General features: G+C 38.6%; 1 protein-coding gene across 8 annotated transcripts in view; it reads right to left on the bottom strand.

The window, feature by feature from the left end:
• Positions 1-17,222, bottom strand: part of ST6GALNAC3 (ST6 N-acetylgalactosaminide alpha-2,6-sialyltransferase 3) — a 501,804-nt gene that overhangs the window by 182,763 nt on the left and 301,819 nt on the right. For 7 of the 8 annotated variants that reach the window (XM_058538316.1, XM_058538315.1, XM_058538319.1 and 4 more), the window contains one exon: positions 7,875-8,284. In XM_058538316.1, coding sequence (XP_058394299.1) covers positions 7,875-8,284 — 410 coding nt within the window. Of the gene's footprint in view, positions 1-7,874; positions 8,285-8,738; positions 9,068-17,222 lie in introns of those variants that run through there. The other variant, XM_058538322.1, reaches the window with a different exon arrangement.

The following is a 17,222-nucleotide window of genomic DNA, read 5'->3' as shown; positions in this document are numbered from 1 at the left end:
ATTGCTGAGGTCCTGGACCTGAATCCCTGTGGGCCACTTGGCTGAAAGAAGCAGAGTGTAAACAACACATTCGTTTGGTATTTTAGTCGCAAACCACCACTCTGTTAGGTCTGAGAATAAAATGGAGATGGGCACAGTCGTTAAGACGTGTATTGTCCAATGAGAGAAATGGACAAATAAACACAATAAGATCAGATAATTAAGTCCTTTGTTGAATTCTTAAGGACTTCTGGGCCCCATGCTTACTTGGTCAGGAACAGGGCATAGCTACAAAATTGGGATCCAATTGCAAGCACGTTACAAAGGCTATCTGGGAAATAGCCATTCTCACTTATCTATTTCTCTGGTTCAAGGAACAATGAAACACTGTCTTGTCCCTTTGTTCAAAGCAATCTAAAATAGCACAATTCAATGTGTCATCCGAAGATTAACAGCATTAGCCTGGTCTGGGAGCTCGTTCAAAATGCAAATTCTCAGGCTCTACCCCAAATCACCTGAATCAGCAGGTGACTGTACGCACATTAAAGTTTGAAAAGAACTGTAGTATAGAAAGAAAGAAAGGGAGGGAGGGAGGGAGGGAGGAAGGAAGGAAGGAAGGAAGGAAGGAAGAAGAAAGGAAGAGAGAGAGAAGGAAAGAAAAAGGAAAGTACTGTATCGATCTAGAGGGCCCATTCCTTAGTAAGAAAAAGAGCTGAGGAGGGCAGTCCGTTTACAAGGTCAATAATACCACATCTAATAAAAAATCTCTTATTTTTGTTTTCAGAGAAACAAAAGTTCAATTCAACAAATATCTGTAGCGTTCCTACAACTTAGACACCGTACAAAGTATTTGGAAATGATCACCCCTGGCTCATATTTTGTAAGGACAAGTATATAACTATTCTTAATTTTCTTAATTTTACATAAACTTGAAGACAGAGGTGGTAAAAAAAAAAAAAAAGCAAAGGAGAGGAGAAATCCAAATTATAGAAAGAGAGAAACAATCAACTGAAGAGATAAATCCCATGACTTAAAATAAACAAACAAATAGAAAAAGAAAAGACCTTTAAAGCCTTTATAAAATTTAAAAGTGTGGATATATTCTAATGAGGTCTCTAATTTCAGGTCTCCGTGTCTTTGAGTTTTATATTCTTTGTCATGTTCAAAAGGCTTTTCGCTGAGGGAATATTCAGCATACGTGTCTATTGGGACTTTCTTGCCATGCAGTATAATCTGTCTGTGGATCTAGCCATTCGGCCAAGTTGTATCCTCAGGCCCAGGAGAATATTATTTTCCTAAGTAGAATGGTTGCAGATCCTGATTTGCACAACCAGTGATCTGGACAGCCTTCGGTTTTGAAATATGGTCACTGAATCCTAGATGTTTCTCTTGTTTCCTAAACTAAATTGTCTTGTCAAATATATCATAGTTTCACCCAGTGTATGTGTGTGTATGTGTCTGTATATGTGTGTACATGTCATGTAAACACACTACAGGTTGGTACTAATATCTTGATAAATTACAAACATCCCTGCCATCTTCCCATTATTAAAATAGATTCTTCCTTCTTTTTTACTGAGTTTTAAATTTCCAACACATGTGTACTATAGAGGAAGCCTACTGGAGGTCACTGGATGCCATCGTGAATAATAGGGAAAAGGAAGTCCCCTGTTTCCCAATGCTTGTTAGCATGAACACACAGCCTTCGCAATGCATTATTATGCTTTTTGGCTCAGGAGTCCTCTGGGTCTGCCCATGACTGCTGTGTGAACTCATTGTTCCCGCCAAACACATCAGCTGGGGTGCTAACATTAATTCATTTTAACAGAGGTGTGTCAACGTTGCTCCTGAAAAAGTGCTGAGATGCTGCATTTGCAAAGATCATCTTCAAAAAGAAAAAAACGGAAAATACTATTTTTAATACTGTGTCCTGTCTGTCCATCCAAGAATTTTTCTCCTTTGCCTATTTTCTCTTGATCCAGGTTTTCCTGGGTTTAGTACCTATTTATCCTGAGTTAGAAATAACAAGACTTCTTGTTTTCAGAGTCCAGGTAGAGTAATGGCACTTCTTTGGGTGAACTAGTCTTGTTTCTGTGCCTCCTGGCTGACTCTCCAGCGAGCACAGCTGTGTTTCGTTTTTGCCCCTCCTCCTCGCTGCACTGCCTTGTCCCTCAACAGAAAGGACTCAGCGAGTTCCCAAATTCTCAGGGGAGAGGCTTGAAATTTCTTTTCACTCTGGAAACTACCAAAGGTTTGCAAACCTAAGGGATGTGAGCCAATTTAAACCCTCAAGTCCATATGCAGCAGCACAAGAGACTTTCAACGAGGCCAAGCTGAAATAGCAAAACCTGGGTTGCACTTAAAACCCACACCAGACGACAAAATTGCCTCCAACAGACGGCAGTGAGAAAGGACACATCACTGACCTCTTTTTCTCTCCTTAAGATTGAGCGGGAATGGATGGAGTATGCCGACAAAGATGAGCCATGCAGCCACCTTGATATTTATGGATCGGTTTGACATTATGACAGTGTTTTCTGAAAGTGACTTGTGCATCCTGTTTCCCAAATGATCTTTAAAAGAACTCCCTCCCTTCTCATCCTCTGCACCCGGGAAGTAACGCATTGATCCAATTGCTGCTAGCTTTCATTAATTTCATCTATCCCTGAAGGCGGAGCCACATTGGTGCCAGCTAATTAAGACCTATTTAGGGCAGCTCAGGGCCCTTTATCAGCCTTGAATCAGCTTTGCGCTTTTAATGGGGACTATAGCTTTCTCAATTATTACTTAATTAAATAATGTGCCTGCATTTGCCAACGTATGTCTAAAGTGGGACGCAAGCTGCAACTGCCCACCTGCCGATAGGTGAGCAGAATATCTCACGTGAGCTCTCTGCTGCTCCTCCAAGGGAGGGAACATTCGTTTTGCATCTGTACATGGCGAGGCACATAATCACACTCCTCATACGTTCAGCGTGGTGCCCTGTGCCACCGTCAGCCCTACAGCACCTCTAGAGTATTTCAGTCTTAAGATGTATTCATGCAAATGGGTAAATGTCAGCAGGTTAATATTACTTATGCATACCAATCATTCAAAGGGGAAAAAGAGATCCATTTTGGTCCACATTATTTTGAATACAAGACTTTTAATTCCAAAGGTTTCTGGTTTGTTGAAGGTTGTTGTTCCCCAGAAAAATATTTGGTAAGTGAAAATACAAAGGTGACCACTGCCCAAAGGACCTAGAATTTCAAAGAAAACTGGGCACCAGAAGATGAAGAGAGAAAGGGCAGGAAGCCTTCTTTTTCTGTTCTCTCAGCCTTTCCCACCAGGTCACCATTTCTAATCGACAAGGCAAATAATTTCTAGTCAGTAACTGATAACAAAGCAAATTAAATTTCATTTGGCTTGAAAAAGTATTCCAATATGCTTATGAGTTGGCATAAACTCATTCTAAGAAATTTAACAGTATACATATTTCTTTTACTACATATTTCTTTTACTACTAATTCCTCAATGAGGAATTCCTCAAAATAAAAATAAAAACCACTGGAAAAATGAAAAATGCCTACCTTAAATGGGGGAGGGGCTGATATTTTTTAAAAAGAATTTTGACAATTTGAAGAAGCAAGCTGAGAAACAAATTTTTCTTTGAGGAACTCCAGTTAATCATTTTCCTATCATAAATCACTTTAACTACTAAGGACACTTTTTAAAAAATTCTATAAATTATACACCATAATGGTGACATAATCTCTCCATTAAAAACTTGATGACAAAAATGAGCACTTGCTAAAAAGTTCTAATCAGTCCAGGCAACCAATCAAAAGAGCTTTATGACAAAAGTCAAATTAAATGGACATCCTTTTTCCTTACACCATCACCCCTGCAATGATGTATACCACTTAACTTTCTCCTATTTACTCAGGAGAAAAATATTTAAAATTTTGTTAGGATATAACAAACAGACACACTTTGTGAGCATGTATCCCCATGAATGTTTGCCGTTAAAATGTCCTCTTTATTGCAAAATAATCTCAAAATGTTTACAGTAATCATGTTGCTGGTGGTGCTGTTATTCTTAGATTGTTGTGTGCACGTTGTGGAATAAAGCAGATAAGTAATTACACTGGTGTCTCTAGGCCCTGTGATTGTTAGCATGGTAGAAAAAAGAAACAGATGTAAGACAGATGAGGTAAAAGAAAAACCTGGCAGTCCTGAATTTGAATTAGAAGTTTCAGTTTGAACTCATAACAATTTTACCTTTAAACAACATATACAGCATATATTGTTATCTACTAATTCTGTCCAATGAAAAGACCAAGAAACACAGACCAACCAAGCAGCAATGAGCACCTGTAGTGCCAAGATTATGCTCTCTTAAATACTAAAAGGACCAAAGTTCTTCGGAGAAATGTCTGAATCCAGGTTTGCGTCAGAACACGGACGAGAAGAGCCTGAAACATCTTTAATACCAGGAAGCAAAGAAGCTATCCAAGACTACCAAAGACGTGTCAAAAGGACCCAAAAGCCAATTAATTTGAAGAGGTTCCCACAGCCCAAAAAAGGACAATTGAAGCATAAGGATATAATTTTAATGAATTGAAATACTTCAAATATGTTTAAGTATATAAGTTAATACATAAATATTGACAATAATAAACTTACTGGTCACTTTTGGAGGATGCTAGGGAACCAATCCATTACAACTGATAAATAAAGAGAAAGGATCTGTGATATCTTCTATCTCATGATAACCAAATGGCTAATGAGGGCAACTTTCTCTTTATAAAGTATATGAGCTAATAAATGAAAAAGAAATGATGAAATATCATCATTTTGCAACCTCTAATGAATTATTGGACGTAGACAATGATCGTTAACAACTGCTAACATAAAAAGAGAGAAATTTGGACAGTATTCCTCCTAATAGAAGTACGACCTAATGGTCTTGGCAAAAAAAAAAAAAAAAAAAAGTTGGACCTGAATCCAATAAAGACTCGTACAGAAATACCAATGTAGAAGAGATATCATAGGGGTGAAATCAGCAAAATCTAGATTGTGGAAAGCTCTATAGGACAAATGACTAGTTTTTTTAAATAAGTGGCAGGGGAGAGAGAGAGGAGAAGCTATAGGTTAAGAAACGTAGGAGACATATCAATCAATTGCAAGGTATAGACCTTATGCTAATCTTCATCTGAACAACGTATGGACCTGATGTTAATCTTGATTCAAATTAACCGTTAAAAATATCAATGAGATTATTGGAGAAATTTGAAAACTGACTAAACATATTATGTTATTAAGGAAGTATTGCTGATTTTTATGTAGGACAATGGCATTGTGTTGATTTTTAAGAATCTTTATCTTTTAGAGATATATGCTAAAATATTTATTAATGAAATAATATGATGTCTGGGATTTGCTTCAAATAATCTTTGGGGAAGGAGAAAGTGTTAGGGGTATAGATGAAAAAAGATTGGCCATGAGTCAATAATTATTCCATCTGAACACTGGCTATACAGAGGTTCATCACACCATTAGTCTCTCTACTTCATAAGTTTGACATTTTCCTTCATAAAAAGTTAAAAGATATACTTGTTTGAAATTTGGCAATGAATGTCAGGTCACTATGGGAAATCCTTAGACAATAAAATCCACACAGCTAAAGTTAGGATATAGATTTAAATCATAGTGGAGATAGCAGTCTTTGAGGTCATTTTGATCAACCTTTTGTCACCCAACCATATTCTACCAAAACCATCCATTCTGTTCATTTCTCAAACACTAGCGTAGTTGTCTTCTTCGGTTGCAATACTCAGTGAAGCAACCAGACAGGAATAGACTCAGTGAAGAAAACAGCAAGAAAGCATCATAAAATCATTTTAACTTTCTTTCTACTTTTATTTTGGTAACTCTACCAATTGACTGATACGTGCAAATTAATTTTACCAGGTGAGCTTTTTCCCACGAGATGAATAGCTTTCTCATCACAGCCAGTAGGAAAATGAATCTCCCAAAGCCACTCTCTCTCAGTTCTTGTCGTACAATCCACGCATCTGTGACAGCGCTGTCTCTTTGACAGCTCACGGCAAAAGCAAACACGATATGAACACATAGGAACATAGGCACGCTAAGCTCTTCTCTGATAACCCAAAATGATTCCAGGGCTTATAGCTACGACTGAGGGATACCCCAAGGGCTAACAACTGTGACTAATGAAAAACCAAATATACCTAATTAATTGCATTGCTCTGGGCTAATGAGAGACCAGAAATTTCTAAAGTCCCTTGATAACAGTCATATTTATACAGAATGTTGCTACATGTGAGTATTTCTTTGAAGCACATACCTACTCCTTTTATCTCTACTGCCTGTCTCTTTGCACCGCTTAAGCTACACTAATTCAAGTCTAGCCTTTGGGATTCTTCTTGCTAATTCTAGCAGTGGAAGGGGCCAGTATTACAGCTATTTTTTCTTGCATTTCATTAGAAGCTGTGCATTTTTGGTGCTCAGAATTAGAAAATGCTAAATTTAACCCACATTATCAATAGGAAAGTTGGTCCAAATAAGATTTTAAAATAATTATCAGCATTCAAATTATACCCAGAGATGTCAGAAACATTTCCCTGCCCACAAGCACATATCCCAATATAGTTAAAAGTTCAGATTTGACAATATTGAATAGTAAAAAACATACATTTTGAGGAAATCAGAATATTAATATTGGAATTATAGCCAACACTCAATTTAACCATGGTTATTACACACATTAGCAAAATTCACAGAAAATTTAAAACTTTAGCAACTGGTTTCCATATCTTCCTTCAGCAATTTTTTATTAGAACTAGATACATGAACTAAGATCTACTGATATATAATTCCACTTCTCCTCCATATACTGGCTATCTTTTTAAAGAGGAAGAAAAAATGATGGGCAGCAGAGCTATGTGGGAGATGAGGGGGGTGAGGAGGGAGCAAAGAGAGAAAGCAGGAGAAGAGTAAGGAGAGCAGACCTCAAGAAAGGGAAGTGGCAGGAGTGGCTGACAGAATGCTGCAGAAAAAATGGATGTAATGAAAAAATGCAAATCGGTTTTTGGATAATTGAGTGAATGGTATGTATACCTCATTTCTCTTCAAGAATCCACTGTTAATGATTTAAGTAATGCATAATTTCAATATAGTATTCTGCTTAACATTTTAGATACCAGGTTATGGTGTTTACAATCATAGGGTCTATTTTCACGCAAGAAGCTATGCAACCTTATTAGAAAATCAATAGCCTGTTGTGTTTGTGGTCTCAGGTAAATTTTTGCCACAACTTCCAAGGGAGTTTAGGTCCTAAAGTTCCTTAACGTTTCTGGTTTGTGTGTGTGTGTGCGTGAGGAAGATTGGCCCAGAGCTAACATCTGCGCCCATCCTCCTCTACTTTATGTGGGACGCTGCCACAGCATGGCTTGACAAGCGGTGCGTCAGTGCGCGCCCAGGATCCGAACCTGCGAATCCCGGGCTGCCGCAGCGGAGCACGTACACTTAACCGCTACGCCACCAGTCCGGCCCCTAACGTTTCTATTTTGAAACAAAAATGTGTAGACTTCCTATTTCTGCTCAAATCCAGTTTGATCAATAGCAAATTGAGCTAAATAAGCACAAATCTAAAGATATGTTGGGGAAGCATCCAGTGTTTTCTGGAGCCTCACACAAATCAAAATGGAGAGAACAAAAGCTAGTATAAGTGGAATATATGGGGCTTTGCTGCTGGCTCATCAAGTAATCATAATAGTCAAAAACATACAAAAATCAGTTTGAAAAGTAACTCTGTTCATTTGAGAGGTGGCAAAAGGGCTCAGCAAAGATTCAGCATAAAAGACAACAAGGCTGCTTCTCAGAGGACTCACCTGTCTTTCCCAGTTTCCTTCTTAAAAATTCCATCACAGTGACTCATGCGCTTCTCTGTGGTCACATAAATTTGGGCATTTGGATAGACGTCAACAGTCTTTTTCAACATGTTGTAAACAATGCCGTTGCCATCTTTCCTCATATTGCGGAAAGGGCCCCAAATAACATAAATAGTAGTGTTTGCCTCCTTGAAAAAATAATCAGGGTTTTTTAGCAAAAGCGGAACGCTGGTATGGGACACGACTCGAATTGTTGTCATGCGGCCAACATCTTCTTCATAGCCCCTGGTGGGGGCATTGTTCATTCTCCAAATGCAGGAGCATTGGTCTATTTCATTCCCCACCTTCTGGCCAACCATCTGACCCGAGTTTGACACTATGGCACAGAGGTCACAGTCCAGTTGCAAGGGCTGGAAAACAGAAAGAGAGACAAGGCAGGGAGGAGAAACATGTAAATTAGTAAGCTCTACCTATCCAAACAAATTGCCCTGGGAAAACAAAAAATTCAGCTGTTATGTGTAATTGCTGAGTGTGGGAATATCCCTGAAACATAAATACCAATTCTACAGTAGCTGCCACAGGTTATCAAACTGAGGGCATGCTTCCATTAAAAGGCAACTACAGCTTGTTAAGAAATCATTTTAATTTTTATGCCCTTGTGCTGGTTGAAAATTAAATGGAAAAATATGTGTTTTCCACTCTAAATGATGACTTTTCATTCAAAACTGTAATTTTAAATGAAATAAGGAAATACAGAAAGATTTGATCTCTCTAATAAGGATGGTGACTAAAAAAAGAAGTGCAAAAGAAACACATCCAGTCATCAATTACGTATTTTACTTCCAGGTATGAATGGTTACGTACTATTTGATAAAAATATGAAGAATTCAGCAAACGATGAGGTTGCTTCTGGAAAAGATTTTTGGAACGCAGAATTACCTAAGACAAGTCTCAGGCTAGCAAAAATGTTACAGGAACCTTTAAAAATTCCCTTGTGTCATCATGTTTACTGGCCTTTGTGTTTATGTTTATTCTAGATGGATAAGGAGGGCTTCCTTTAAGACCTCAGAGAAGGGAGGTACAGAGATAGTCTCTAGTGCTGGTCTAACCACCACTTTCCCTTTTTTGAGTCAATGAAGTACACTCATAGAGGTTAAGCATCAGCCTTCAGGACCTGCAGATAATAGATTCAAGTTGCACTGATAGATTCAAATCTAGATCTTCTAACTCTAAACCCACTGCTCTTTCCATTATTCCCTGCATTCTCTCCTCCAAGCAAACCAAATAAATTCCTTTTGCCACTTCTCTCCTACAGGAGGAAAAGACACTCTATCTTTCAAAACAGTGATAAAGAAGCAATGTGTTTTGTTGATATACATCTTTCCTATCTCCCTTCTATAGATGCCACATTTTGGTCAGTGGCCCTTCTCACACTGGATACTGTCTTTATTTTACTAGTTGTGTTGTACTTCAATTCATTGTTTAATTATGTCTGTCCACTAGACAGTAAACTCTGGAAGGGAATAGTCAATGTCTGTCTTCTTCATTTTAACCCCACTCTCCAGAAGTCCCTGGAATATTATAAGAGCTTGATAAATAGTGGTTAAGTGAGGAAACGAAAGCAATTTAATTAAAATAATTTATTAGGAGCCTGAACACTGAACTTAATGTTAAGGAAGAAATGGGCTTTTCGAATTCATCTACAATTGTTGATTTAGATGACAAGAGAAAAGCAATCCAGAAGAAATCAACATACCAGCAGGTTCAGTCTAGGTGGGTAAATTGAGAGGCGAAGTGCCTCAGAAAAGTCACAGGTTAATTACCACACAACTGTAACAGATCATCTTTCCTCTCAATGGCTGGGACCCAAAGTCACCGAGTCACTGAGCCAATGCTACACGCCAGGCCTGTCCTAGGGGTCGGAGATTCAGCTGTGAAAATTTTAAACAAAAATCCTTGCCCTCATAGAATTTACATTCAACTTGGGGGAGAAAGGCGATAAACAAACCAGCATAGTACATAATATGTTAGATGGAGACATATGCTAAATAGGGAAAATTAGAGCAAGGAAGGGGGTTAGGATGCATATGTGTGCACGTGTGCATGTGTGTATGCGTGGGTATGTGTATTGGTGGAGTGATCAGAAAAGGCCTCGGGAAAAAATGATATTTGAGGAAAGACTTGAATAAAGTAAGAGGGCTGCCCATGGGGATTTGGGGTAAAAACATTCCCGCAAAGCAAAAGCCACTGCAAACGCCCCGAGGTAGGAGGGGAACAATAGGGAGAGTAGCGTGGTCTGGCAGAGCATTGAGGAGAGTGAGTGGGTACTGCGGCCAGAGAGATGACAGGGGAGACATCACATGGGGTCTTTTATTTAGGAGCCATTGGAGGGTTCTGAGCAGGGGAGTGACTGATCCGAGTTACATTTTAACAGGTTTGGCTGCTGTGTGGAAAACTGACACAAAGGAGGCAAGGGTAGATGCTGGGAGAACAGGCTACTGCCACAATCTCAGCAAGAGAAGAGGGTGGCTTGGACCAGGTGTAGTAGCAGAGAAGGTGGCAGGAAGCTGATCGCATGCTGGATGTATTCTGAGGGTAGAGCCTACTGGGTTGACCAGTAGATAGACAGCAGGATCTGAGAGACAGAGAGGAGTTAAGGATAACTTCAGATTTTTAGCCTAAGCAACTGAAAGACTGGAGTTGTCCTTAACTGAGAAGAATACGGCTTCAGGAGAAGCAGGATCAAGGGAGGAAGACAGGAGCTCATTTCCAGACCTGTTAGATTTGAGGTGCCTTGAACACAGACTCCTGTAGCAAATGTTGTAATGAAACTCCTCAAACTGCTTTAAAAAACTTTTTTTCTGATTACTAAAGTATTATTAAGTGGAAAACTTGAAAACAAAAAAAATAATAAATAAAAGAATAAAAACTCTATATTTCTATCACTCAACAACTACTACAATATTATGTTGTATTTTCTTCCTTCTAGATACATTACTTTAGACAGGTTGACAAATGTCATACAATTTGGCAACCTTGGTTTTCCATTTATTTTCATATCAGTAAGCTTTCCCATGCCAGTAAATAGTCATCACAGATATTTTTAATGCCTGCATAATATTCCATTATATGGATATACCATAATGTACCTATTTGCCTACTGCTGAGCATTTGGGTGTTATCTGATTTTTTTCTATAATAAAAAATTTCTTTAATGAACATTCTTGTGCTTCCCATTGTATTTTGGATGCTAACAGTTATTACATTAATTTAACTTTACTTCTTTGATTCAGTTTTTATTGTGCACCTGTAAAATATGCTAGACGGACAAAGGCATCTATTTATTTGAGGTGTCAAAATTAAGAATTTTGAAAAAACTTGACTTATAGAGCCCACAAAGGTCATTTATGAAGTGTCTTGAAACTCTGCTATAAAGGGACTGTCCATCACTCCTGCTACAGTAAGATTTCTGAACTAAGGTGGGCAGCAGGTGGTCCAGGCACCAGGTTAGAATAGATCCACTCAAGGTGGGTGAGTATATGAGGGCACTTGGAATCAGCATTCTGTAGGTTGGTGCCATAAGTGAAAACTTCACCAGTGTCCAAACGGAGGCACGGAGAAATGCTCTTGGGATCAGGCATTGATCTAAGGCCCTTCCCCATGCATCTAGGATCCTACAATCTTTGGCAGCGAAAAGGAAGAAGACATTATTCTTTCTGCCAGGCGATTTGCAGCAGGGCCTGACATCCATTACACTTAGCTGAGTCTTCCAAACTCACTTAGAGTCATGCAAATCAATGCCTGATTTAAAGTGTGTCATACGGCGCACTCCAACGTATCACCAAGATGCATATGGTGCGGGGAGGTTACATTCCATTTACTGTTCCAAGAAGTTGCCTCACTGTATAATACAAGCATTTTTAGGGTCTGGCCTCCACAAATTTAAAAAAAAATCAAAAAGAAAAAAGAAAGATATAAAGAAAAAGCCTTGGACGTGTTCTAACCTACAAAATGCAGCAACTTGCATTGGATTTCCCAGTTGTTAGAGTGATTTAGTGATTCTGCTGCAATAAGGCTTAATTTAACTAATGAAAATCAGCATACTGGTCTCACTTGACAGTTCTAACCTCTGAAAGTGATCAATTAAGTCATCACAATCTGTTTCACGACTATGTGTTGGGATGCTGCAGCTGTGCAGATTATGAGGTCAGCAGCTGACTAACAACCTGAGGGCAAACACGGAGAGCAACAGCCTCTTGTTTATGTAACAAATATGTCATTGGGCAGAGGGCTACGAATGCAATGGCTTTGGGGGTAGGTGGTGATCTTTAAATTGCTCCTTTCTTTTATACTGTTCACTTGGCTATACTGTCACCATGGCAAGAGTCGTAGGAGACTTCCACATGTCTATACTGCTTGGTCACAGTCCTGCCTAGCTGTCTGACTTCCCAAATGAGGTAGTAGGAGATGTGGCTGCACATGGTGACGGCTCTATTACCACTTGGCTGCAGGAACCATCTTTATAATATGATAGGAGCGCAGGGCTAGATGAATGGAACATTCCTCATCATAATCAGAAACTTCAGGTAAATTGAAGAGCTTGCTAAGGCCCAAGGGACTCATTTATACATTTGAAGGCACCTTCCAATGACAGTAAGCCGTGATAAAAAGAAAGAAACACCTAGGTTCAAGTGGACGGTTTGACCCAAGAGCCACTGTTATCTGGTTATCTCAGTCCGTTCTATTAGCTTTATCAGATTGCAACTTTCTTTGCTAAAACGTACTGCTGTTTCCTGAACTCGTTTATATTACTTGATTTGGGGCCCTTGCTTGAAAATTTATTCCATATATCTCCACTTGCTCGGTTCTGCCTCAGTAAGCAGTTTGTTTTTAGATTGTGGCCCTGGATTTTCCAAGACCTTTGGAAAGATTTATCTGGCTCTATTTTATCAAACCCTATCTTCATTTTGAATTTTCCTTTTAAGTTGACTTGCCCTTATTTTTCACTTCTTTTCACTAAAACAAACTTGACTACTTCATCTTTTTCTCTCATAAACTCAAAACATCATCTAGCCAAATGCTGTGGTTGGGTTTGGGCTTTGTGTATCACTGAGATCACCACAAATATTCAGCCAGCCCCATCTGGGCGACTGCATCCCTGTTAGAAGAAAGCCCACAAGTGTCAAACACTGCCTTTTATTTGAAGTCTAAAATATTGATTTTTTTTACAGTAACAACACTAAATTTGATTTGGGTATTTCCTTCCTCTGCAAAAGTATGCTAACTCTATTCCTGCATATCTGGTTATAAACACTTAGCTTGGGGAAAGTTAAGAATTTGGGGACATCTACTAAACAATCAAGTAATTTTTACTTGGTACCTATTTTGTGCAAGGCACTGTGAAGGGTAAAAGAATTTTAGAATTCTACTTGGTGTGAGCTTAACCTCAGTACACAGCTCTGAGACATGTGAGGAAGTTCTAAGATCAACTAGGGTCAATTCATATACTATTTTAAAGGCCTGAGGGATGCCCTTGAAAAACAAGTCCTTTCTCTGCTAAAATGAATCTTGAAATTTACCTCCTTATAAAAAAAAGGACATGATTCCTGTCTGGGGCATAGGGAGAGGATTAGAAAGGGAGGAAGGAAAGAAACAGTGTGATAGAGATACGTAGGTTTAGCGTATTGTATTTATTGATATAAACATCACTGAACACCTATTATGGGCCAGTCACCCTGCCCAGCACTTTATTACATGATTCCACTCAATGCTCATAAGAAATTCTTCAAAAGTTAGTTTGTTTTTATTTCCCATTATAGTTGAGGAAATTGAGATGAACACGATGTCCAGTGGACACTAGAGATCGTTCAGGTTTAAAAGAGGAGCATATGTTATCTTTCATGAAATGCACTCATGAAGCTATTGAAAAGTGGGAGACATTAACGAAAAATCTATTATTAATTTGCACTATTCCTAATATACGTATAGGCAAACACCTCAAATCTCACCCAGTATTCTATTAAAATTGTTTATAGTATTAAATTATAAATTAATACTTTTAAACATGCTGGTTCCCAAGAATTTCATCAGAATAGGACAAAGTTTCTCAATTGATGAGAGTCTCCTCAAGAATGTTAGGGTTTGCATGAGTGGAATTAACCTCTCCTTTCTGGCAATGGTATTAGCATGGCATAAGAAATTATGTGGAGGGCCGGCCCCGTGGCTTAGCGGTTAAGTGCGTGCACTCCGCTGCTGGCGGCCCGGGTTCAGATCCTGGGCGCGCACTGATGCACCGCTTCTCCGGCCATGCTGAGGCCGCGTCGCACATACAGCAACTAGAAGGATGTGCAGCTATGACATACAACTATCTACTGGGGCTTTGGGGGGAAAAATAAATAAATAAATAAAATTAAAAAAAAAAAAAGAAATTATGTGGAAATTTTTTTCTTAATATTTTTAGTTTGCTATATGGCTGAAATTGCAGTCTAAGATAATCACAACCAATTTTATTAGCTTTATAGTGGTCCTTCACATCTTCTTAACTTGCTTTTCAAATTTTTTTTTACAACAGCAGTGAGTTGTGCTTCTTTCTGAAGCCTTAAATGATTACAGTTCATGTCCGTAAAAATAAAAAAAGGTCATGGCAGATGATGTTTTGATAAGCTGGTCTCCATCGCTAAAGGGAACCCCCCCACACTCGAAAGGCTCCTTGAGGTGAATTCGCTTGAGAAACCACAATGGCTGCTTTCAAGTCCTTGAGAATTGAAGGTGCTCAAGACTGCCAAGCCTTTCTCTAACTCATGAATAGCTCTCCCTCTTGCATCTCTGAAGATTCCAGGACACTGGCTGACTGCGATACCATCTCACACTAGAGGTCACTTTATAGTCGTGCCAATTTTTATTTTTATTTTATTATAAGCATGAGTATTTGGCACAAAAATGAATTCTGTTTACAAAAATGCTGAGAATGTAAGCACCAGGGAATCAACAAAGGTCCTATATTCTCTGATACTATGGGGGTGGATAGGAGGAAAATGTGGCTATTCTTACTCTTTTTAAGAATCTGTGGCATTTTCATAATTAGTCAGCTTTATTTTCTTGTGTTTAAATATTATTCATGTAGACTCTAGAAACCAATATACCACGACATGTCCAATGAATCCTTGCCTGGTTAAAAAAAAAAAGGAAAAATGATCAAAACTCACAGGTCAGTCACTCTGATTGGCAAGTTTCATCTTTTGTTGAGACACAGTCACTTTTCTCTTCAAATTAGTACACATGGAGTTCAAGAACTCTTCTGTTTCTCTGCTCTAAATTTACACACATGCGCACACACACACACAGTTACCTGCATCCAGCTGATGAGACAGCTCACTCTCCCAGCCCCTTTTTTCATCCTGCTCCTTACCAATCACCCTGGAAAATTCCCCTTCTCTCTTTGGGTAAGAATCTGACAAATTGCCCTATCCTTTTTGAATGATATATTGGGACAACTGCCAAGCACTTCACATTTTAATCAGTAAGAAAAATGAAATATTTAACCTTTACTTTTTTCTCTGTGAATAAGCTTATAGACAATAGAATAGATAATTAAAATCTCTGAATTAAAACTTACAAAACAGTGTGATTTCCCCAGCAAAGAGAAATGGTCATGTACAAAAGGTCACCTGTCAACTAGTTCTAGTTATTAAATCTCTGCATTTATCACTATAGTGGCTCTACAGAAAACGAAGGTCAAGGCATTAAATTATGAAACAGTCAGGATTAGAAAAGGTCACCAAAAACTCACGTAAAATTTAACCAAACCTGCTAATTCTACATCCTAGAAGCAAGCAGAAATAGCCAGGGCTGAAACACAACACTGGATAGCGCTCATCCCCCTCCCCACGTTACCCTCACACTGAAAATGAATTTCTACTTGATGTCTTTGAAGTCTAAAATGAAACTTGCTCATCTCAAATAAAAACAGGATCTTTGATAAAAATTTCAGAATGAAAATCATGTTTGAATCGAACCAGCTTAAATTATTTAAAATATTATTTTACACGACTCTAATGGCTGCTTTCATTTCAACCATAAGAATGCAGTTTAAAATATTGGCGATGGGGCACTCCTGACACCTTAAATGCTTTACTGGACAATTAGCAACTCACCACTCACTAATGAGATCTCACATCTCACAAATGAGATCTTTTTTTTTTCATCATCCAATTTGAATGAATTTGAACAAAGCAGTTTGAACAAGCCTCCAGAGACCCACTCTTCAGTTTGCTGTCGTTATTCCTCTGCTCTTCCTGAATGTCTTTAGAGTTTTAGTTTTAGAGGCTTCAACATGTATAATGATGCCATTGGGGAATAGGTTTTGCCTTTATTCTCCTTGATGTTCTTTTGAGGTCTTTCAAGTGAAAGGTACAAAAGAGGCATTAACAATCTGGCATTGTTTTTATTGCTTGACAAAGAAAAAAATGTATTTTAATTTTTCCCGTGTTTCAGGAATGATTAAGCAAGCTGTTTTCATCTACACTGAGTCACTTCCAGCAGACCTCTAACTGTGAGCAAACAATTGCGAAGATTGTTCTAGAGAGAAATCAACACAGTTCAACCAAGCCAGCCTGAAATGTACTTCTCTGCCCCTCCACAAACCAGCATCTTTTAGTTAATGCAGCTTTCAAAAGCAGTGTGTATCAATCACACACTATGAGTAACAGCACATAAAAAGGCAGATTTGATAACCCACGGTTTGGCTCTGACTCTCTGTGGATTTGGGATACGGCATTTACCTTCATTCCTACCTGGTGGCATTACATCCAAGCATAAAACTTAATATGGGGGTGCATAAAAATGTTAATGTCAAGAAATAACTCTAAAACAGGCCACATAAAGCTATGTTTCTCAGTTGCTGTAGATGATGTGTTCTCTTTATTCGCAAGTTCCTTGAGGGAAATGGATCTGTTTAATCACGTAGGCACGCCAAAGAAAAGCAGCTTGCTTTCTCTGAACTGGAAGGCAAAAAACGAGCCTTCTCAAACCCAAAAAGATTTTTCTCCTACGGACGGGAATAACAAAAGTCATTCATATTTCACTATCACTATTAGGTCCTAACAAATTTGACGAACTTTGAGGCCAACTTACCTTCGGGTTATTTTCCTCTCCTTTTAGGGAAATGAGCTCAGGCCCTAGTACTATTGTACCATCCAGGTATGTCACACAAAGAAAGTAAGAGAGAAAACTGATTCGTGCTATGGTATTAGTATGTTAACATATCACTCAACTAGGGACATGGTCCTCAACTGGCTACATATTACAATGACCAGGAGAGCTTTTAAAAAATTATAATGGCTGGACTCC

This window comes from Diceros bicornis, chromosome 4 (assembly GCF_020826845.1).
Source record: "Diceros bicornis minor isolate mBicDic1 chromosome 4, mDicBic1.mat.cur, whole genome shotgun sequence".
Classification (NCBI taxonomy): Eukaryota; Metazoa; Chordata; class Mammalia; order Perissodactyla; family Rhinocerotidae; genus Diceros; species Diceros bicornis.
This window is presented reverse-complemented; position numbering and strand designations above follow the sequence as displayed.